The following is a 21,991-nucleotide window of genomic DNA, read 5'->3' as shown; positions in this document are numbered from 1 at the left end:
AGTCCTTCACTTACCTTGGACCTGTTCCTCCTGCTTAGAAGCCTGGCATGGATCCTCTGGCTCTCGTAACAAAGACCCAGCTCATCCCTGCTGCCTGCAAGGTCCACAAAAACCAAGACCAAACCCGTTGCTGTCTAGTTGATTCCAACTCATCACCTCTGTTTTCTCCTTGTCTCATCTCCCTTCCAAGCTCCACTCCAGCCACGCAGTTTCAACTGTCTGTCTGAGTGGTTTTCATAATTCGTTTTTTACTAAGAAATTCTGCTGCTCCCTCCAGCCCTCTGCTCACTCTGCCTCTTGTAAGGCCACTGCACACTTGGCTATGAATCCCACGGATGTTTATTCAACCCTGGTGGGCACTGGGCTGTGGGGACCAAGTCAGACGTGTACCTGGAAGCACAGCACGAGGTGATCACAGCTGTGATTGGGGAGGCACAAGGCACTGGGAGGCCCAGAGGGTCCAGGATCCAAATGCAGGGTCCAGGAGGGCTTCCTGGAGGAGGAGGCAGCTGAGCTGAGACTTTATGTGTGAGTGAGGGTGTCCCCAGCAAAAAAGAAGCAACTGAGACACAAAGGTTCTGGGCCAAGAAGGAAGACAGTACATTCAGAAGCCCCAGAGGGAGCCTAGAGGCTGGGGGACAAGGTGGGGGGAGGGAAATGAGCAGGACCTTTAGGCAGAGGGGAGAATTTCACGCTCATGTCCAGTCCAGGCCAGGAGGCCCTGATCTTAAATGTCAAAATCGCACGATGTTACCCTTTAAACTTGGAACTCAAACCACTCCAGCTGTCTCCTATCAGCCGAAACACAGACTGTCTCATAAAATAAATACTATCACCGTGAGTATTGTGTTCCCCTAAATAATCATCTAAGTGAAGCATCATGGTCAACACTGACCCTAAACAAAGGTGGAAGGTAAGAGGGGAAAGGAAGCTAGACTGGTGGAAACAGAATGGCCGGAATGGAAATAACGGGAACACCGACACATTGTGAAAACTGTAACCAATGTTACTGAATAATATCTATAGAAATTGTTATATGAGAACTTAATCTGCTATGTAAATTTTCTCCAAAATCACAGTGAAATATCTTTGAGAATTGCATGATGTTTGAAGTTTTAAAAAGCAAAAAGTCACCTTGAAGTCGAAGGTGCGCCTGACCCAAGCCATGGTGTTTTCAATCACCTCATATGTATTGCAAAAGCTGGACAGTGAATAAGGAAGCCTGAAGAAGAATCAACGCCTTTGAATTGTGGTGTTGGCGAAGAATATCGAATATACCATGGGCCGCCAAAAGAACAAGCCAATGTGTCTCAGAAGAGGTACAACCAGAATGCTTCTTAGAAGCAAGGATGGCAAGACTGTGTCTTACAAACTTGTGATGTGTTGTGAGGAGGGATCAGTCCCTGGGGAAGGACGTCATGCTTGGCAGAGTACAGGGTCAGCGGAGAAGAGGAAGGCCCTCAACGAGGTGGATTGACACAGTGGCTGCAACAATGAGCTCAAGCATAACAACGATTTTAAGGATGGCGCAGGGCAGATCAGTGTTTCGTTCTGTTGTGCACAGGGTCACTATGAGTCGGAACCGACTCGACAGCACCTAACAACACAACAACATGATGTTCCAGCCTCTTGGTCTCACCTCGGCACGTCAGCAACTTTGGAGGCCGTGTTTGGAGGCCCTGTTGGTTTCAGTGGTTGAATTCTCACTTCCCATGCAGGAGACCTGGGTTCGATTCCGGGCTAGCGTGCCTCCTGCATAACCACCGTCTGTCTGTGCAGGTGTGAGCATGTCACTATGATGCTGAACAGGTTTCAGCAGAGTTTTCAGACTGAGATAGACTCAGAAGAAAGGCCTGGCCAGTGAATTCTGAAAAATAGGCAATGAAAACCTTGTGGATCACAATGGTCTGATCAGCAGCGGATCATGGAGGCAGTGCAGGACCGGGCAGTGTTTCCCTCCATTGTGCATGCGGTCGTCATGAGTTGGGGCTGGCTTGATGGCAGCCAACAGCAACAACAACGTTCCCTAAACTATTTAGAAGGACAGGGGCCCTCAAAAAGATGAGTGCTTGTCCTCCAGGGCAGCTAAGCCCGAGGCCTGAGAGACTGTTGAGGGGATGCCTAAACTCCTCCGCTCCTCTTAGGCATATGAAGCTCCACCCACCGAGGGAGAGTACATCCCTGCCCCCACCTCTTGCTCTGGTGACTTCTGATGACCCCCACCAATAGAATATGGCAGAAGTGACATTTTGGGACTGTTGAGCCCAGGCCTTAAGAGGCTTTGTAGCTTCTGCCTCCTCTTGGAATAAGTCTGACCATCCCAAGACTGTCATGCTGTGAGGAAGCTCAGGCAGCCACGTGGAGGAGCACTGAGCCAACAGCCATTAGAGCAGAGCCTTCTTGGGCAGCCCTAGTCAGGGAAGTGTCAAGGTGAGGGCAGCTGAGCGAAACAGCCCTGGCCCACAGAAGAACCGGCTGCTGAGCCCTGTCACCATAGAATCACGGACAATAATAAACTGATGATCTACGAATCTCGGGGTGGTTGGTTAACAATCAATCCTGCTTCTCGCAGGGGCAGCTGTGGTCCACAGAAGGACTTACATATTTAACAACAGCCCTGATTTTCCCAGCCAAGACCGCAGATACCTCCCAGGTAGCAATAATAATACCTTGTTTCACCAGTTCTAAGATACACATTGTTTCCACATTTTAAAGTCTCTGAAAACAAGGATGAATCTTACAATCTGACAGTCAACCACAAGGCAGTACATGAAAACTATGGACATTTTCTGGAAAGATCCAGAAAGCACCAGCATAAATCATTTTCAATACAAAGAAATACAGAAATAATCTTTACAACGATAATCATGGCAAACATGTGTCCAACTTGTAACAAACAGGAGAAGAGAGCCAGACATTTCCACCAGGATTATCGCGCACAATAGTAATAAAACGTGAACAACACAGTGACAGCCGCTGCTGTGCAAACAGGCCCTGCTCTGGAGGGCGCATCTCCATCCCCACAGATGAGCTCAGAGAAGGGCCACTTCGTGCCCCAGGGCACCCAGCCTGCCAGCACCCGGCCCACTGCTGCCTGGCTTTGGTGTCCTGGCTGGGGCCGGGTGGGTGGCCACGGAGTGCAGCTCGGCTTGGGGGGCGGCGCAGTATGAGGGTCCGGGCCGGCAGGGGCGCCCGGGGCGCCGAGGGGCGCAGGGGCAGACGCTGCGGAAGGGCTGGAGGAAGTGGGAGCCCAGGAACGCATAGAGCAGCTGATTCAGTGCCCAGTTACTGTAGGACATGCAGTGCGCCCAGATCTTGAGCACGTAGGCGGTGTAGCTGCGCGGGTGCCAGGCACCCGCCAGGCCCAGCGGCTGCAGCACCAGAAACAGCTGCATGGGGCCCCAGCAGGCGGCAAACGCCGGAACCATCGCGGCCACTAGCCGCGAGACCTTGGCCCGCACCGCGCCCGCGCGCTTCGCCAGCAGCTGCCCCTGAGGGTGCTGGGTGGTTGGAAGAACCGCCGAAGGGTGAACCGTGCCTTCCTCCTCAGGCTCCCTGGGGTGGGCCGTGCCTGCCCCCTAGAACGCCCCACCTAGACCCCCTGAACTGTATCTCCCCCCTTAGGGTCCTCCAGCTTCGCCCCCCCATACACTCCCTTCACCTCCACCCTCAGACTCCCCGGCACTGTGCCTCCCCCAGCCCCAGCCTCGCTGCCCCTGGCGCCGTGCACCAGCAGGGTGCCGTCGGCAGGTGCCGGGCGCCCTGCGGCCCGGCCCAGGTGGCGCAGGATGGCGGCGTAGCAGGCGCAGGTGGCAAGCAGCGGCAACAGGTAGAGCGCCAGCAGGTTGTAGAGCGCGAAGGCGCGCTCTAGGGCGCGGCTGGGGAAGGCCTCACTGCAGGAGGTGCGCGGCCCGGGCGAGAGGCGGTGCTGGGAGCACCGGCGCCCACACGGCCGCCGAACCTGCCGGGAGTCAGGGCTCAGTCTCGTTCCCCCACTTGCCTCCCCGGGCAGCACACTGGGAACTGGGCAACGGGTGCGCGCCCTAGGCGGCCCTTCGCTGGAAGGGTGACTGCCCCCATTTACCAGATGCGCCGTCCAGTCCCAGGGAGGCGCAGCAGGTGGCCCTGGACGCCCAGACTTGTCTCCCCACCCTGTGCGCCCCTGCGCTGCACTCACCCACCCAGACGCTGAGACTGACTGCCAGCGCCAGGCCGGGTGTACGGCAATGCAGAGCCGGTAGCGGGAAGACCGTCACGTACCAGCGGTCCAAGCTCATGGCAGTCAGCGTGGCGCACGTGGCCTGCACCGAGACCTGCGGGGGCCAGGAGCAGGGCGTGTGTCGCCCTACCCGGCCCGGGGGCCACCTTCTTGGCACCCGCCGGCCCTGCCGGTTCCCCGAATGTCCGACCACTCAGGTACACACCACTCAGGTGCTCTAGGAGTGGTCTCCAGGGACCACAGGTTGAGGGAGCGGGAGACCCGGTAAAGCTGGAGAGGAGCCCTAGGAGGTTGGGGAGAATGGGGGGCAACTGGGGGTTGGACTGAGAGCCTGAGACAGAAAGGGAGGGGCGGAGACACCCTGGGACCAATGAGCCGGGTAGGAGCCGTCGCCCTACCTGCCTTCCCCTGCCCTGTGACTCGCTGCCTCTCTCTGTCCCCATTTCGGGGGTCGGGGTCTTCACCCTTCTCAGGGCCCAGGCTCCGCCTCTCCCATGCCCATGCCCCACCCAGACTCTCCAAGCCCCACCCCCCGCACGCAGGTGCCTCTCCCACCCCACGCCCTGGTCCTGCCCCGGCCGCGCCCACACCCGCCAGGTTAAGCTCACGCCCAGGCTCAGTCTTGGCTAACCGCGCCCCCCCGCGGCCCGCACACCTGCCGAGTGTAGTTGACGAACTTGCACATGAAGTCTCCCAGCACCCAGGCGGGCAGCGGATAGAGCAGGGCCGTGAAGGGCACGCAGCACAGCAGCAAGGTCACGTCCGTGGCCGCCAGGTTGGCTGCAGGCTAGAAGCCTGAGGGCGTTGGACCCCAAGAGCCTCCCCACCCCCCTGACACCCTGCCTGGTCCGAGTGACCAGCAGGACAGCTCGGGCGGGCACCCCCGGGCAAAGAAATTGGGGCACCCTCCAGTCTCCGCCATCCTCACCCAGCTCAGACTTCATAGCCATTCAGGGAGCAATCATCCTCGCTCTCCTTGTCCCTGCCCTTCTGACCCTCAGTTTTCTCATCTGCAAAGTGGAGACAATAGTCTTCTCAATAGCCACCAGAGGATAGCAAGAACTGACTGAGAGCCCGCACTTGCCTTGCGGGGTAGGACACGTCCATTCCACAGGTGTGCAAACTGAGACTCAGCCACTGGCAGAGGTCGCAAAATGGAGGCCCGGGGGCCAAGTCGGCCCCTTCCCCCACTCCCTTTGTTCGGCGGACGAGGGGTTGTAAGAACCACGTTGCCATCGGACAGCTTCAGATGGCGGTCCAAACTCTCGGTGCGTGGGATTCCCCAACCTCCCTGGCACCTATTCCGGCCCGCATGGGCATCTGGAGCGCTCGAGTTTGAGGCCCCTAGCCTAAGGAGCCCTGGTTGCGCCGTGGTTAAGAGCTAAGCTGCTAACCAAAAGGTGGGCAGTTTGAATCCATCAGTCGCTCCTTGGAAACCCTACGGGGCAGCTCTGCTCTGTCCTATAGGGTCACTATGAGTCGGGATGGACCTGACCGCAACAGATTTTTTTTTTTTAAGCCCAAGGCGAAAGCGGGGAGCCCTCCAGGGGCGCTGGGGCGCTCACCGATGTAGAAGTTGGTCACGGTCCGCATCTGCTTGTGGCGGCAGACCACGTAGATGACCAGCGAGTTCCCTGCCAAGCCGAGCAGCATCAGCGCAGCGAAGAAGAGCGGCAACAGCCAGGCGTCCACGAGCCGCGGCGCTGGGCCCGGGCCATCAGAAGAGTTGGCGCCGCAGCCGGGGCACCCCGAGGCGTAAGCCGGCGCCCACCAGGACGCGTTGGGCACCGAAGTGGTGGAGGCGCACATGGCTTCTCCGCCTCCTCCTCCCCGCCGCCCGTCGGGATTGTACCGCGGGAGGCGCACCCCGATGCTGCCGAGACCGCTCCTTCCAGCTGCCCACCGGGGTTGCACCCGCAGAGCCCCGGAAGGGTCTCGGTTGGAGGCCGCAGGTCTGAAGGACGGCTCCACTGGGCTCTGCAGCTCGTCTTCCCGCAGTGCAGCCACCGCGTATTTATACCCCTAGCCCCCCGCGCCCCGCCTCCTGCCTCCCCTGCAGCGCTCACCACTGCCTCCCCTGCCTGCGCGCCCTCCAAGCACCCGCACAGCGGCCCTCCGCCCCCCCTCCTCCTGCACCACCAGGAAGGGACTGATAGAGAGGGGGTGCCACCGGCGGAGCGGGGGAGACGAAGGCTGCCATGGACCCTGGAAGGACCGATCATAACTAGGAAGAGGCAGTCGCCGGCATGGAAGCAGCCTGCGCTTGCAGAAGACAAGGACTGTGACCTTCCGAGGGCCTGGGGTTCCAGGTGGGTGGGCCCTGGCTGTGGGGCAGGCTAGCACGCGGCAGAGGACCTGTGTGCCGGTTGAGAATTTATCCCCAGGCCACTGGGGAGCCACTGAAGGGTTCAGGCGAGTGAGGGATCCAGGTGTGGTGGTTGGAAGATGCCCGTTTTTTAATAAGGAACTCAGCCTTGCCGGACTCCGCCGACTACTGCAGATCAGACCCCTGGGGAGTGTCTGTCTCCCATCTGGCTAGCAGCAACTGGCTGAGGCCTGGGCTGGTGACAACAGGGATGAGGACACTTTGTGCCATTGGCAGCAGGAACCGGGTGAAGGGTAGTTTATAAAGGCCACACCCTTTACCCACAATCCCACACTCGGAAGTGTACCTGACAGATACTGGCCCAGGAGGTCCAGGAGTTGCCCTCTGTGGAGCTTTACACAGCAGAGAAAAAGATGCAGCAGTTGGTGGTGTCCTGTGCAGTCCAGTTGATTCTGACTCACACTGACCCCAGTGCAGTGTAGAACTCCTCCTTAGGGTTTCCTAGGCTGCAATCTTTGCACGGAAACCCTGGTGGTGTAGCGTTAAGTGCTACCGTTGCTAACCAAGAGATTGGCAGTTCGAATCCCCCAGGTGTTCCTTGGAAACTGGTGCAGTTCTACTCTGTCCTATAGGGTGGCTACGAGTTGGAGTTGACTCGACGGCAGTGGGTTGGGTGGGTTTTTTAATCTTTGCACACAGATCACAGGGTCTTTCTCCCACAGAGTCGCTGGGCGGCTTGAGCTGCCAACCTCTGCTTAACCATTGCCCCACCAGGCCTCTTAACATTTGTGTAACTAAGACTGAAAAGGGGAAAAGAGATGAGTTGATACTTCGAATAGCACCAGAAGGAGGTACAAGAATAGGGCAGGGAGACTTAGCCCGTTCACCCTTTTTGTATCGCAAAAGCTATTCTTGACAACGACCTAGAAGGGGAGAGGAAGCCTGGGGGTTACTAGAAGTCGTGGGGGGGGAGAGGGGGAGAGGCACAGTTTGGGGAAAGTTGTCTGGGGGAGGGCTCAGCAGGTGGCTAGACCTCGAGGGGGGTTTCTGGGGGACAGTGGTCGTTCATGCACCAGTAGAGGGGCCAGGAGAGTGTTCAGAAGGTGCAGGATGGGCCCCCTCCCGGGAGTGAGGCCAAGAATGGGGGCGAGGCCCTGACTTCATTCTCTGGAATTCAGTACCCTCCTGGTCCCGGTACACTTCCTGGGCAGCTATTGTGATCCAAATCAGGAAACCCAACCGTTCTCACACCTCTGCCCACCCCCCCCCCCACAACTGCCAGAAGTCTCCTGTCTCCCTGTCTTCTGTCTCCCTCACTTTCTTTTACCTTCCTTCACGTTCATATACATCAGGTCACACAGTATTGTTGTTTTGGGTCATTCAACAGTTCTTCCTTTTTTTCTCCTTGCTCTTTATTTGTTAAAGTGACCTGGTCATGTGTCCTGTACAATATCCACTAGGTTGGTGGGCTGCATCCCTGCGGTGTTAACTTGGTCTTTGGTTCCCCCACATTTCTTGAAGACTGAACAGTGGATCCAGAGTCTAGAGCAGCTTTAATTCTCTGCTCTAAAACCTTCTGTACCTCCCCACGGCCCTGGGCTAAAAACCGACCTGTCACCCCTCCACCTCCCTTTCCCCATTACCATGCTCGGTCCACTCTGGATGACATGGGGCTTTGGGCAGGCTGTTGCCTCTGCACTTGGAACCCCGTGACCACCCGGGTAGCCCCCCACTCTCTCCCCACCCTGCTTGTGGTCACTGCTGGGTCTCCAGCCCTAGCACTGGTGGAAGAAACAGTGGCCATTTGTTGTATAAATAAACCCTAAGGGGCATAGGGGGTGGGGTGGGCCTTGTCCTTTTTTAGAGATGAGTAAACTGAGGCTAAGAAGGACTGTGCTCTGGGGGCTGCGCTGTAATGGAGGTCTGGGAGGGGGCTCCCCTCGTTGGTGATGGGTGGGGTATGTGTCATTCTATTCATTCCCCTGCCTCCGAAAAGGACGCGCTCCCCACCCCCAGCCTCAGTTTCCCCGTCTGCCCCCCGGGGGCTGGTTTCTTCCGTGCCCCCTGCCTCAGTTTCCCCGCGGGTCCAGCCGCGGGCTGGTCTCTGGGCCCGCCCGCAGCCCAAGTCCCGGCAGCACCGTCAGCGGTCCCGCCCCGCGCGTCCAGCCGCCAGGCTCCGCCCGGACCCGCCTCCGGGCGTCCGTCACTTCCTGCCCGGCCCGGCGAAGGCCCTGCCGGGCGGCCGCGGCCCCTGAGCTATGGTGGCGCTGGAAAACCCGGAGGGCGGCTCGGAAGAGGCGGCGACGGTGGCGGGGGGCGCCCCCGGCAGGAGGCGGATGCTGTGAGCGCGGGCGGGCCGGGGGCGGGCGGGCGACACCGGGCTCCGAGCCCCTTCCCTGTGTCCCCTCCTGTCCGGATTTCTGGCTTCAGCCCCGGACCCCGCCCCGCCCCTCTTTCTCAGTTTACCACCCGCGAGGCCAGGGCGGGGAGAGGGGGAGACATTATTGTTAACCGAGTATTCACCGGGCGGGCGAGGACACCATCCCACACGTACCCGGGTATTTAATGGGGGGGGGCACACCCTGGCTGCCTGGTCCTGGGTATTTACGCACCTGGAAGTCATTTACCTGCCTGGCGGCTGGGGTCCCTCGTCACCTGATCAGGTGTGATGGGGCCGCGGGCCAGGGTACCGGAGTCGAGCAGATGTGGGAACTTCTGCACGCGGTGGGGTACTGCCGGCGCCCCAGTCGGGTATTTCCGCGGCCACCGGCCCCTAGCTACCCATCTAGGGTCATCAGCCCGCCTTTCTGCGTAGACAGGGCTCTTTGTTTTTCCTGAGTAAACACCCAGATTAAAGGGGCGAGGGTCACACCGGTGCAGACAGGAGTCTGTCCTCCACCCGGAAGCAAGAGGAAGCAAGAGGCGACCGTCTGGGTATTTACTCCGAGAGCCACCAGGCCCTTTAACCTGGGTGCTGACACAGAAACTCGGCTGTCCTCCGGGGGACTTACTCCTGCTTTGAGGGAGAAGGGAGGGGCCCTCATATCTGAGATTCCTGGGCCCCTTTCTGCCAGCATCCCCCCCGCCCCCACCAGCGGTGCGGCCTCAGCTTCCCCACCTGTTAAAGGAAATCATAGTGGTGTTTTCTTCTCCAAGTTGTTAGGGGTGAAAGACCCAGTGCTGGGAGGTGCTGGGTGAAAGGGAGCTTCCAATCTTTTATCTTTAATGATTATTTTAAACATCTTAGTATTTTGGTGGGAACCCTGGGGGCGTGGTGGTTAAGAGCTATGGCTGCTAACTAAAGGTCGGCAGTTCAAATCCACCAGGTGCTTCTTGGAAACCCTATGGGGCAGGTCTCCTCGGCCCTATGAGGTCGCTGTGAGTTGGAATCAACTCCACCACGAAGAGACAAGGAGAGAGTATTTTAATTATTTTTAAAAGGATTTTATTTGATCGTTTAATGTTGTTAGGAGTTGTGGAGTTGATTCTGACTTAGTGACCCAGAGCAGAGCTGCCTCACAGGGTTTCTCGGCTGTAATCTTTACGGGAGCAGATTGCCAGGCCTTTCTTCTGTGGCACCACGGGGTGGGTGGGTTTGAGCCACCAACATTTAGGTTAGCAGCTGAGCGCTTAACTGTTGTGTCACCAGGGCTCCTCTGTTATTATTAGTTTATTATTAATATCTCCACCTGGGCTTTTACCCAGAGGCGGTGGGGGTTTCCACAGACATAGGTGGTTGTGTGGAGGAAGGACAGATGTCTCTTTTAAAGGGAACGTTACCCACTCCATGGGGGTTTGTACACTGTGTGAATACTGCCCTCTCTCTTCTCCCTGTCCTTTTAAAAACCCAGGCATAGGTAGGTGGCGTACAAACCAAACAAAACCAAACCCATCACTGTTGAGTCGGCTCCAACTCATAGTGACCCTGTAGGACAGAATAGAACCAACCCATAGGGTTTCCAATGAGCTGCTGGTGGATTCAAACTACTGACCTTTTGGTTAGTAGCCAAGTTCTTAACCACTGCGCCACCAGGGCTCCAGGTGGTGTGCAAACATGTAAATACATACGTGTTTATGGTGCTGCCTGGCCCTTGCTCACCTGGCATTTATCTACCTACCCCCACCCTTATTCCTCAGGCACCTTCATTGCAGCCCCTACTTGCTGGGTATTTACCTGCCAGGCAGGTGTACCTCTGATGGCCCCTTGGGCACCTCCCCTTGTACTGGGTGGGGTTGGTGACTCAGGGAGTCCCCCAGTCTGCCAAGCTGGGCTGAGTCACTTCCGCCCTGAGACTTCAGTTTCCTGCTCCAGGAAGTGGGTTCCCTCTTGCCCGCCCCCTGAGGGTGTGTGCCAGGGAAGGTATGTCCCTGCCCAGTGGGTTGGATGTCAAATGGCCCCATGGCAAACCTACGGAAAACAGAGCTAAGGACCTCAAAGGACCTTTCTCCCAAAACCACCCCGCTGCGTGTGCTGGGTGCTGAAAAGACTCATCAACTGCACCCCACACTGGGTCTCTGGCCACAAACGGTCCCTGAGCTACCAGCTGTCCCTGGCCGGGCCTGCACCAGCTCTTAGCGCATCTCTGACTTAGCAGCAGCTGCTTCTACAGCCCAGCCCGTCTGCCCTCAGTGAACACTGGCAGTTTCCACCATGCAACTGTTTCCTGAGGCCTGCCTGGTCCAGGAAGCCTCAGACGCCCCCTCTGGGTCCTCAGTCTCTCCTTCCATAAAGTGTCTTGGTTTCTGGGGGTGCGTGGGAAGCAGGTGAACAGGCACTTGGGTGGGTGTGTAAGCAGAAGGTTAGTTGTTTGTTCAGCAAGCACGTAAGGAACGCACACTGTCAGGTGCCTGACCCACCTGTTTTGTTCGAGTGGGGCTTAGCGTCTAGTGGAGAAGACGATGATGGAGTGAAGAAGTAAAGGGACCAGCCACTTTCAGACACCAACTTGTGCTGGGGCGAGTCAGTGCTGGTGGGTTTTCTGGGGAGGCAGAATTTGGGCAGAGACCAGAATGAGCCAGGGAAAGGGTGCTCTGGACAGAGAGCTCAGCCTGTGCAAAGGCCCTAGGGTAGGACTGTTGCTGGTGAATTTGAGGTGCAGTGAGGAGGCCTGTGTGGCTGGAGTGGAGAGAGGTGGGCGGTGGGGTCTGGCATAGATATTTTAACGTGTAAATGTATGTGTTTACACTGATGTCCAGTCACCTCATTACAAGCCTGACTTGCTGAAGGTTTATGAGTAGCTCTTCCGCCCTGCCCCTTCTGCCCATCCCCTCCAGGCCCCATGCTCTGCCCCGAGGCCTTATTTCCTGTTGGAATCCAGTTGAAATCACCAAGCTTGAATTGGTGGTGGCACTCCCTTTCCATTGCTCAGCTCAGCGTTGAAGACCCAGGAGGCGATGATGACCCCCCGAATACCTGTTGGGGTTCTGGGCACAGGAACAGGCAAAGCCACCAGCACCAGGCCGAGGAGGAGTTCAACCTTGCCCCAAGGGTGCTGGGGAGCCCTGGGTGGTGTTTGAGCAGGGGAGGGGCCAGTCCTGAGTTTGGTGGTCTGAGGGAGAAGCCAGGCTGGCCAAGGTTAAGAGTGGACCTCTGCTCTGGGCCCATGAGGGAAGCAGGCTGGCTCCGTAGCTCAGGGTGAGTGGTCCTGCTCAGACCTGGGTTCAAATCCTGGCTCTGCCCCTTGCATGCATAATGACAGAAAGAGCCCCAGTTCCCGGAGCCTCAGATCCCCGTCTGTAAAATGGGGCGGCCCCAGTTCCACATTGTGAGGGTTCCAGCTGTCCCTGTCATCAAGTCCCGCCCTACACTGATGTCAACAACTCCCTTTGACTCGACCTCTGTTATCGGCCCAGCCAGGCGGCCCTTTGGGCTGCATCCAGCTGTCAGGTGGAGAGTCAGGTGCTGGTGCTTCATGAAGGCCGCAGGCGAGTCTGAGCTGGAGTGGGACTCGGGCCTATGGAAGCCACCCTTGTGCTGAGTCTGACTGTTGCCCTGTGTAACCGCTGGAGTTCAATGAGTGCTCATCAGATGCCATGCTGTGGGCTGAAGGGTTGATTCACCCTGTCCTGCCCCAACTGCCCTGTTCCTGCCACTCAGCAGCCATGTGATCTTGGGACAGTGACTTCTCTTTGTGCCTCGGTTTTCAAATCTGTAAAATGGGTTTCAAAATAATAGTCCCTGCCTCCTGGGGTGATGGTAAAGGAGATGTTGCTAAGATCAAGATCAAGAATGGTATTGCCAGGGGGTAAGCTCCCCGTCACAGGGCGAGACCAAGCAGGTGGCATTTGAGACAGAACGGGGATGTCTGTCCTGGCTCCTCTTGGCTCTTGGTACCCCTTTCAGGCCCACAGACACGTACAGGGACCATTCTTATCTCCACTTTGCAGAAAGTGAACGTGAGGCTCCAGGTGGCACAGTGAAGAAGTATTCTAGCTGGGATTTGAACCCAGGGCTGAGAATCCAGGGCTCATTGCAGCTGAGTGAGGAGTCGGTCTTGGCTGGCGAGTTCCCAGTGCCTGGTTCAGGGTCAAAGCCTGGCCTGGGCTTCTACCTGCATGTCCCCTATTAGTGCATACTTGTATATGCCTGAGCTAATCTATCGGATACTTTGCCAGAAGCTCAATTTTCATAGATTTGTGCCCAAAGTGCCCCCTTGGAGCCTGTAGCGTTTCTGTACCCGGCTCGACCTCCTGACAGCGCTGCGTCTCAGTATCCCTTGAGATATAACAGCCATTCTGTAAAGTGCACAGACCTGAGGCTCGCGGACTCTTTACATATGTGCAGACCCTGTGAGCACTGGCCTGACACCTAACCTCTGGCATCTCGTCTCGACTGTCCTGGAGGGATATTCTGTTGTATGGATGAACCACATTTTATTTGGGTTGGCCATTTGGGTTGTTTACACCTTTTGGTGATTGTGACCGTTAGTGTACAGGCTTGTGTGGGCGTGTTTTCATTTCTCTTGGGTACATATCCAGGAGTAGAGTTGTGGGTTATATGGTAACTCTATGCTTAACTTTTTGAGGAAACCCACACTACTGAGGAGACTCCCTTGGTTAGAGCCAAGTGGCAAGGGGGAGGGAGTTAGGAAGTGTGGTGGGGGGAACACTGGTCCCCCAGACCCTTTGGGGGTCAGACTCCACCACAGCCCTTGCTGTGTGAGGATCCTCGAGCCAGGTGGGAACTGTCCTCTGCAGCCCCTGGTCTAGGGGTTGGTGGGGGCTGACCAGGCAGGTGGGCGGCTTCTGTCCTTGCTGGGAAGTTGCTATCCAAGAGCCCCCCTCTCTGGCTCCCCATCCTGCCTGCCTGCCTGCTGAGTGGCCTGGCTCCCGGGTCCCTTGCAGGAGGTCTAGCCATGCCCTCTAATCCATCTCCACAATTAATGCCATTTACTCGGAGGAGGGCAGATTAGCTCCAAGGGGGGCTGCTCTGGCCCTCTCCTGGCCCCAACCCCCTCCCCAGACTTCGAGGGGACTTGGGGGTGAGAGGCAAGTAGGTCCCAGTATCACCTTGAGCTTCTGAAGGCTCTTTCCTGGTATTGTTGCCAGGGGCTGCGGCAGCTCAATAAAATTGAGTCTGCTAAGAAACTCCAAGAAGAGGCTGGGGTTTGAGCCCCCAAGGTTCTGAGCCTTACCGCATTGCAGCCAAAATCCAGAAGGCTGCGAACAGCTCGTCTCAGCTGCCCCACAGCTGTGTGACTTTAGGCAAGTGTCTTCCCCTCTCTGTGCCTCAGTTTACTAATCTGCCATCACAATTGTACCTGCCTGCCAGGTCATGTCAGGATGACACAAAATGAGGATTTTAAGTATCTAGAACTTGGCACATGGGAGGAGGTGAGTTTCCTGTTACTGGGGAAAACCAAGCAGGCAATAGCCATGATGCGGTTCTGGCCGGGGGTCCTGACTTGTCTTGGCCCTGAGGACCACACCCTCCCACCCCCTGGCCCACAGGCCCCTGCCAGGCTGCCTGCCCTCTCTGGCTGGCTCCCAGGTGAAGAGGTTCTCAGCCTCCAAGCGGAAGCAACATTTCATCAACCAGGCAGTGCGGAACTCAGACCTTGTGCCCAAGGCCAAGGGGCGGAAGAGCCTCCAGCGCCTGGAGAACAGTGAGCAGGGGTTGGAGGCGCCTCCTGGGGGCTCCTAGGCCTCAGATAAGAATGGCGTGCTCGTTGGCATTATCTCTCATCCTTACCACGAACTCAGCCCTGAGCTGGGCAATGATGGGGACCCAGAGAGGCTTCAGCTCTGGGCCTGGGTGGGGTGGCAGGCAACAGAGTCAGATTTAGACACCTCTAATCCCGTGGAGCTAGCCCTGGGCCAGAGGGAGCTCTGGGCATTGAAGCTGGGGCTTTGAAGGATGTGTAGGAATTCAATAAGTCAGGGTGAGATAGAAGGAGTTCTAGAGGCTGAATGGTTTCTGTGCATTCTGGGAGGGGCAGCCAGTGCATGGGGGTGGAGAGGTAGGCATGAACCAGAGTGTGGAGGATCCAGACGCAGAGGCCTAGGGAGGCTGGGCGGCTAGAGGGGTTTGGGAGGGGAGAAGGATGATTGGTGGGTCCCTGTGCAGCCCAGGGGTCCTCGAATGACATACCCTGGCCCAGAGACTATCTATTTCCACACAGCCCAGTACCTCCTGACCTTGTTGGAGTCCGACGGGGGCACACCTGGCCTGGAGGATGGGGACCTGGCTCCCCCTGCGGCACCCGGCATCTTCGCAGAGGCCTGCAATAATGCGACCTACGTCGAGGTACGATCCTGTACCCCTTGTTTGCACCGTTCGGGCCACACTGGCCTCCTCCCAGGTTCTTGAGCCCCCATCCTTACTCCCACCACCAGGAACACCCGGCCCCCTCTAATCCCTGACAAACACACCTGCAGTCACCCTCAGGGTCCCCAGGCCAGGCTAGACTCCCCCCTACCGAAACTTCCATGGTCATGGTTCATCTGCTCACCGCGATTTCGAATGAATGACTGGATGAAGAGATTACTGACCCCGCCCCAGAGGCGGGTCCGCCGAGGTCTCCCCCTCCAGTTGCCCGCGCACCGGCACACACATGTCCACAAGGAGGTTCTCCTGTACTTTGTGTCCTCTGTGTCCCTCTGCCAAAAGGGGAAACTGAGGCCCAGAGACTGGAGGCCATTAGCCCTGGGCCTCACAGCAGACCCCACCTGCCTGTCTTCAAGGTCTGGAACGACTTCATGAACCGCTCCGGGGAGGAGCAGGAGCGGGTGCTCCGCTACCTGGAGGATGAGGGCAAGAGCAAGGCGCGGAGGCGGGGGCCGGGCCGCTGTGAGGACCGCAGGCCAGGTGCGGGTGGGCGGGGCCTGGTGTGGGCAGAGCCCAGGGGTGGGTCCCATGGGGCCAGGGGTTGGAGCCTTGGGGACCTGTGTGGGTGGGGCCTGGTATGGGCCGAGCCTAGGGGTGGGTGCCGAGGGGCCAGGGGATGGAGTCTGGGGCCTGGGGTCCTACCTAGTGTGGGTGGAGCCTTGAGGACCTGCGTGGGTGGGGCCTAGCACGGGCGAGGCCTAGTGTGGGCAGGGCCTGGCCGCTGCCCCCAGCAGCCTGCCCGGTGCCCTCTTGCAGACGACCTGGCCTACACCCCACGCGACTGTTTCCAGCGCATCAGCCGGCGCATACGAGCCATCCTCAAGCGGAGCCGGATTCCCATGGTAAGTGCCGGGCGGAACCTGTTACTGAGCACCGAAGGGGCTCATCTGTAGCCACCTGCCTTATTCTTTTTGGTGTCTCTTTTCGCTCCTCAGGCTCTCATTTGGGGTTGGGGTGAATAGAGATCATGTTACCCAGCTTGTGACATGAGAGACAGACCCGTGTGATCAGAGGGTGGGACCCGGTGCTTCACCCTGAGGATGGGAGGGCTGGGGACAATGAAGGTGGGTATTGTGAGATGTGTAGGAGTTCACCAGCAGCAGCACAGGCCACTCAAAGGTGCAGAGATGTCAAAGTGCCTGGCACTCTTGGAGACGGTTAAGTAGCTTCATGTAGTGGGTCAGAGCTTCAGGGGGTGCCCTGAGCATGGGGGGAGGGTCCCACCCACTGTCCAACCTGACTTCTAGGTGAATCTCTCTCACAGGAGACACTGGAGACCTGGGAGGAGCGGCTGCTGAGGTTCTTCTCTGTGTCCCCCCAGGCCGTCTACACGGCCATGCTGGACAACAGGTGACTGGGCAGGGCGGGCCCGTGAGTCCCCTGGGTGGCTGGCTGCAGCCTGCGCTCGCTCACCGCTCCGCTCCTCCGCAGCTTCGAGAGGCTCCTGCTTCATGCTGTCTGCCAGTACATGGATCTCATCTCAGCCAGTGAGTCCCCGCTGGCCCCGGGACCCCAGGGTCACCTGGGATCTGGGTGCCCAGCTGGGGGGGGGTGGGGGAGGCATCTCCCAGTGAGCAGAGATGAGGTAGCAGGACTCTGATTGCATTTAATTGGCCAAAGCTCCCTGTGAGCCTGACCCTGTGCTGGGTGACACTGGGGACAGACACCCCTTAGTTCATATCTTCAGGGCTGGGTGCTCAGGAGGACCTGGTGGGGGTGATGACGCCAGGCCTTGAGGTGCCTCACTGGACCCCGAGATGAGATGCAGGACCCCAGTGTCCAGAGAGTTCTTGTGTAGCCATAGCCCTGCCTGTTCTGTTCTGACTGGCTACGTGCAAGCCCTCCCTTCTGGGCTTGAGCCCTGGTTTTTACATTTGGCTGCATGTTATGGTGGTCTCCACAGCTCCCCAGTGAGGTCCTCACAGGCCCTTGCTGCCCTGCCCCATCCGGTCCTCACTCCCCATGCCCTTCTCCTCTGCCTCCTGCCTGGAGTTGCCAAGGAGATGGTTTCCATGGCAACCCCAGGATAGCTCCTCCTGCGTTCCCCCTACAGGCAGTCGGCCCCCCACACTGGCCTTTGTTCCCTCAGACTCAGATTGAAGGGGCTTGGCTTGGGAGGCTTCTCTGTGGGGGCCAATCTGTAGTCTGAGCACAGAGCTGGAGTGGCCGGCGAGGGGGCGGGGGAGAGTCCGAGGTAGAGGGGAACAGTCGGGGTGGAGGCTCTGGGTGGGACTGAGCTTGGGGTTAGCCCAGGCAGTTCAGTTTTTACAGGGGGAGGTGGGGGAGATGAGGCCGGCGGGGGCTGGGCCATCCAGGGTCTTGATGCTTCAGGGTCAACTCAGGCTGCCATGTGCAGGTAGGGGTGGAGGCTGGGAAACCAGGGCACTGGTTAAGGCCTGTATTTGAGTGTGGGCTTGACCTTGGACCTTGTGTGTCTTAGTGTTCCTATCTGCGTAATGGGATTAGTAACAGCAAAGTTGAAACCAGCCACCAGGGAAATGAACAGCACGAGGGAGCATTAATTGTTCTCCAGAGCTAGGCCCTGGGGCCTGACAGTGTCTAAAGTGGAACCAGACCCTGCCCAGAGGAGGGTTATAGTCGGCCGAACCCCCTAAAGCAGCAGCAGCAAAGACACGGGGGGGTAGCCCTCCTGGCCCTTCTGGGCCCACAGCAACTGTTTGTGCCACGACTCTCACACTCCTGTAATTCTTGCCCCCTCGCTCCCTCCCACAGGTGCTGACCTGGAGGGTAAGCGACAGATGAAAGTTAGCAATCGACACATGGACTTCCTGCCGCCGGGGCTGCTTCTGTCTGCCTACCTGGAGCAGCGCAGCTGATGGCGGCCCCACGGTCCCCTGCCTGGCGCTGAGATCTCCAATACCATCCGAGGGAATAATATCTCTGATATTTTTAGAATTTGTCATGGAAATCAGCTCTTCCCCTTGGGGTGGCTCTCTCTCACCCTTGCCCCATCTCCGCCCAGCTCTCTCAGGCAAGGGCTGGTGGCTAGGGCCACCCCAGACCCTCCCTGCTCTGGAGCTCTCCACTCTGGGACTTGTATTTGGGCAGGGAGACCTGGTCTGGGTACTTCCATGTTCCTTCTTTGGCCCAGCCTGAAGCTCAAGCAGGGAGGGAGAGGCCGAGTTTTTATCACTTTTAATGAATTTGGCATGATTTGTTGTAGATTTTAAATTTCCCTCTCAGGGGAGAAAAACCAAAACTCACCCCTGCTGAGACACGGTGGGGCTTCATCCAGCCCCTGCCCCACCCAATCCCTGTTTCTTGCTTGGGTTCGGGGGGAGTCTCTGGGGCCCCACCGTTGCCCCAGGAGCTTCGTGTCTTGTGTGTGTTTGTGCGTGTGCGTGCCCCACTACCCAGGCCAGGAACAGCGTTTTAAAGGCTGGATTAATCCTCTTTTTGGAACGTGTGTCCTCCCCTGGTGCCTTTTGGCTGATGTGTTTTTGCTTGTGTGACATGGGCAGCTCTACGTGTCCCCTCATACCCCCACTTCCCTCTCCCTTCCTTGGTACTCTGGGGGCTCAGGACTTCCAGCCAGAAGCTCCTGTCCTCAGAAAGCCCTGTTCCCCCACCTCATGTCCCCTGTGTCCCCCAGCCTGGCTCTGGCCCATTGAGTCAGGGAGTCTCCGGCCTCTCTGCTGGTCACCCTACCCCAGGCTGTGAGAGCAGGGCTGGGGACCCCCCTTCCGAGTGTGTGGTTAGTTGTGTTTTTGGGAAAATGGAGGGTTCAATAAATTTCTGGTGCTCTGCCCTCGGGCTGGGCGGCTTTTTCTTTGGGTGGTGTGTGTGCTGGTCACTGAGGGCTGCAGGCCTGGCGGGATGAGATTCCCTGATAAGAATGCTATCCCTGTAGAAGGTACTCATGGGAACCCTGTTGGGTGCTGCCAGGCCGTTAATCTCTTGAGTACCCCCGGTTCGAATCCCACCTCTGCCTCTTTTCAGCTGTGTGACCTTGGATGCGTCACTAACCTCTCTGTGCCTCAGTTTCCCCATGTGATAAACAGGGTCGGCAGGAGGATTATGTGAGATAATTGATGCAGGTAAAACCCTGGCTCAGGGCAAGTAATACCATGCTCAGAAATCTATTTAGCTGCACTTCCTGGCCTGGGTTATTTGTTTCCCACCAATGGTAATTTTGTATCCCCCTGCTCACAGTGTTTTTGTTTTGGAAGCTCAGACGCCAGGGAGGTGGCAGGAGGGGCCTGTGAATGCCATTCCTCTGGTCACTGGATCCATTTCCCAATGACTATTTTCTGAGCCTTTTTTTTTTTTTTATTGTGCTTTAAGTCAAAGCTTACAAATCAAGTCAGTCTCTCATACAAAAATTTGTGAACACCTTGCTATATACTCCTAGTTGCTCTCGCCCTAATAAGACAGCACACTCCTTCCCCCCACTCTGTATTTTCATGTCCAGTCGGTTTCTGACCCCCTCCGGCCTCTCATCTCCCCTCCACACAGGAGCTGCCCACATAGTCTCATGCGTCTACTCGATCCAAGAAGCTCACTCTTCACCAGTATCATTTTCTACCCCGTAGTCCAGTCCAATCCCTGTATGAAGAGTTGGCTTTGGGAATGCTTCCTGTCTTGGGCTAACAGAAGGTCTGGGGACCATAACCTCTGGGGTCTTTCTAGTCTCAGTCAGACCATTAAGTCTGGTCTTTTACGAGAATTTGGGGTCTGCATCTCCTGTTCTGAGCCATTTTGAGAGGGAGGTTCGGGCCTGGAGTCTGTCACCCTCAGTTGTTCGGCTCCGGGAACGGGGACTTTCTGCACAGTCATGGCACCATCCTCCCTTGAGGACTTTAATCTTGATCCAGTGTGGCCTTCGGATATTCAGACCCTTAAAGAAAGATAGCCTTTTTACTTTAGAACAGCAACAGCGTCAGATTTACAGTCACCGGGAAGACAGTTCAGAGAGCCCCATCCACCACATGCCTGCTTTCCCCTTTTTGAACGTCTCACATCAGTGTGGCCATTTGTCACAATAATGAACAATATCAATACTGGGGAGTCTTTGGGTGACAGCTTGATGCCTAACTGACAGGTTGGCGGTTCAAACCCACTGTCTTAGCTATCTAGTGCTGCTGTAACAGAAATACAAGTGGATGGCTTCAACAAACAGGAAGTTTTGTTGTCTCACAGTCTAGGAGGGTAGAAGTCCAAATTCAGGGTACCAGTTCCAGGGGAAGCCTTCTCTGTCAGCTCTGGAGGAAGGTCCTGTCATCAATCTTCCCGCAGTCTTGGAGCTTCTCAGGCTCAGGGACCCTGGGTCCAAACGACGCTCTCTGCTCCCAGTGTTGCTCTCTTGGTGGTATGCGGTCCCCCTGTCTCTGTTCACTTCTCTTTTATATCTCAAAAGAGATTGGTTCAAGACACAACCCAATCCTGCAGATTGAGTCCTGCCTCATTAACGTAACCGTGCTAATCCCATTTCATCAACATCATAAAACCAAACCCATTACCGTGGAGTCTATTCTGACTCATAGTGACCCTATAGGACAGGGTAGAACTGCCCTGTGGAGTTTCCAAAGAGCGCCTAGTGGATTTGAACTGCCAACCTTTTGGTAAACATCCATAGCACTTAACCGCTATGCCACCAGGGTTTCTGTTATAGAGACAGGATTCACAACACATGGAAAATCACGTCAGACGACAAAATGGACAATCACACAATACTGGGAATCACGGCCCAGCCAAGTTGACAGACATTTTGGGGGCACGCAATTCAATCCATGGCACCCACCTAGAGGCCCCTAGGAAGAAAGGCCTGGTTATCTGCTTCTGAAAGGTCACACCCTTGAAAACCCTATTGACTCAGTTCTGCTCTGCACACATGGGAACGCCATGCTTTGAAATCGACTGGCTGCCAAACGACAACACTGATACATTATCATGAACTAAGGTCCACACTTTATTCAAATTTCTTTCGTTTTTCCCTGATTTCCTGTTTCTGGGACCCACGGGACCTTTAGTTCTCGCATCTCTTCAGGCTCCTCTAGGCAGCGACAGTTTCTCAGACTTTCCCTGTTTTTGAGACTTTGATGGTTTTAAAGGGTGTTACTGAGGAGTTTTGTGGGAGGCCCCTTGATTGGGGTTTGGCGCTTTTCTCATGAGGAGACTGAGGCTGTGGGTTTTGGGGAGGAAACCCCAGGGGTGAGGTGCCCTCCCCATCTCACCATATCAGGGTGCATACAGTCCACATGAACCGTCACTGTGACATTGACCTTGCTCACCTGGCTCAGGTGAGTTGTCAGGTGTCTGCACTGTGAAGTGAGCCCTTTCCCCCCTTTCCAAGCTGTGCCCTTTGGAAGGACATCACTATGCACCCACACTTAGGGGTGGGCGTAAGGCTGGAGAATCTACACAGAGTATTTTGAATTCTGCAGGGAGATCTCTGTTCTCCCTCTATTAATTTATCTGTCTTAGTCATCTAATGCTGCTATAACAGAAATACCACAAGTGGATAGCTTTTAACAGAGAATTTTATTTTCTCACAGTCTAGTAGGTTACAAGTCCAAATTCAGGGCGTCGGCTCCAGAGGAAGGCCTTCTGTCTGTCAGCCCTGGAGGAAGATCCTTTGTCCTCAATCTTCCCTGGTCCA

The 21,991-nt window shown here is 56.7% G+C and overlaps 2 protein-coding genes across 2 annotated transcripts; one reads left to right on the top strand and one right to left on the bottom strand.

The window, feature by feature from the left end:
* Window positions 1-3,032: 3,032 nt before the first annotated feature.
* KISS1R (KISS1 receptor) lies at window positions 3,033-6,113 on the bottom strand. Its single transcript, XM_049881333.1, is given in 6 exon segments — window positions 3,033-3,491; window positions 3,731-3,929; window positions 3,931-3,961; window positions 4,178-4,313; window positions 4,875-4,999; window positions 5,785-6,113. Coding segments are annotated over 6 exon segments (1,194 nt in total). The 5' UTR covers window positions 6,029-6,113.
* A 2,651-nt stretch (window positions 6,114-8,764) lies between these two features.
* On the top strand, window positions 8,765-19,140 carry R3HDM4 (R3H domain containing 4). Its single transcript, XM_049876085.1, has 8 exons — window positions 8,765-8,886; window positions 14,496-14,650; window positions 15,167-15,291; window positions 15,729-15,852; window positions 16,129-16,214; window positions 16,637-16,722; window positions 16,804-16,859; window positions 18,106-19,140. Exons 1-8 carry the CDS (start codon window positions 8,804-8,806, stop codon window positions 18,207-18,209), a joined length of 819 nt encoding a protein of 272 aa, XP_049732042.1. The 5' UTR covers window positions 8,765-8,803; the 3' UTR covers window positions 18,210-19,140.
* Window positions 19,141-21,991: the final 2,851 nt, after the last annotated feature.

The sequence above is a fragment of the Elephas maximus genome, chromosome 3, assembly GCF_024166365.1.
Source record: "Elephas maximus indicus isolate mEleMax1 chromosome 3, mEleMax1 primary haplotype, whole genome shotgun sequence".
NCBI classification, from domain to species: domain Eukaryota; kingdom Metazoa; phylum Chordata; class Mammalia; order Proboscidea; family Elephantidae; genus Elephas; species Elephas maximus.
This window is presented reverse-complemented; position numbering and strand designations above follow the sequence as displayed.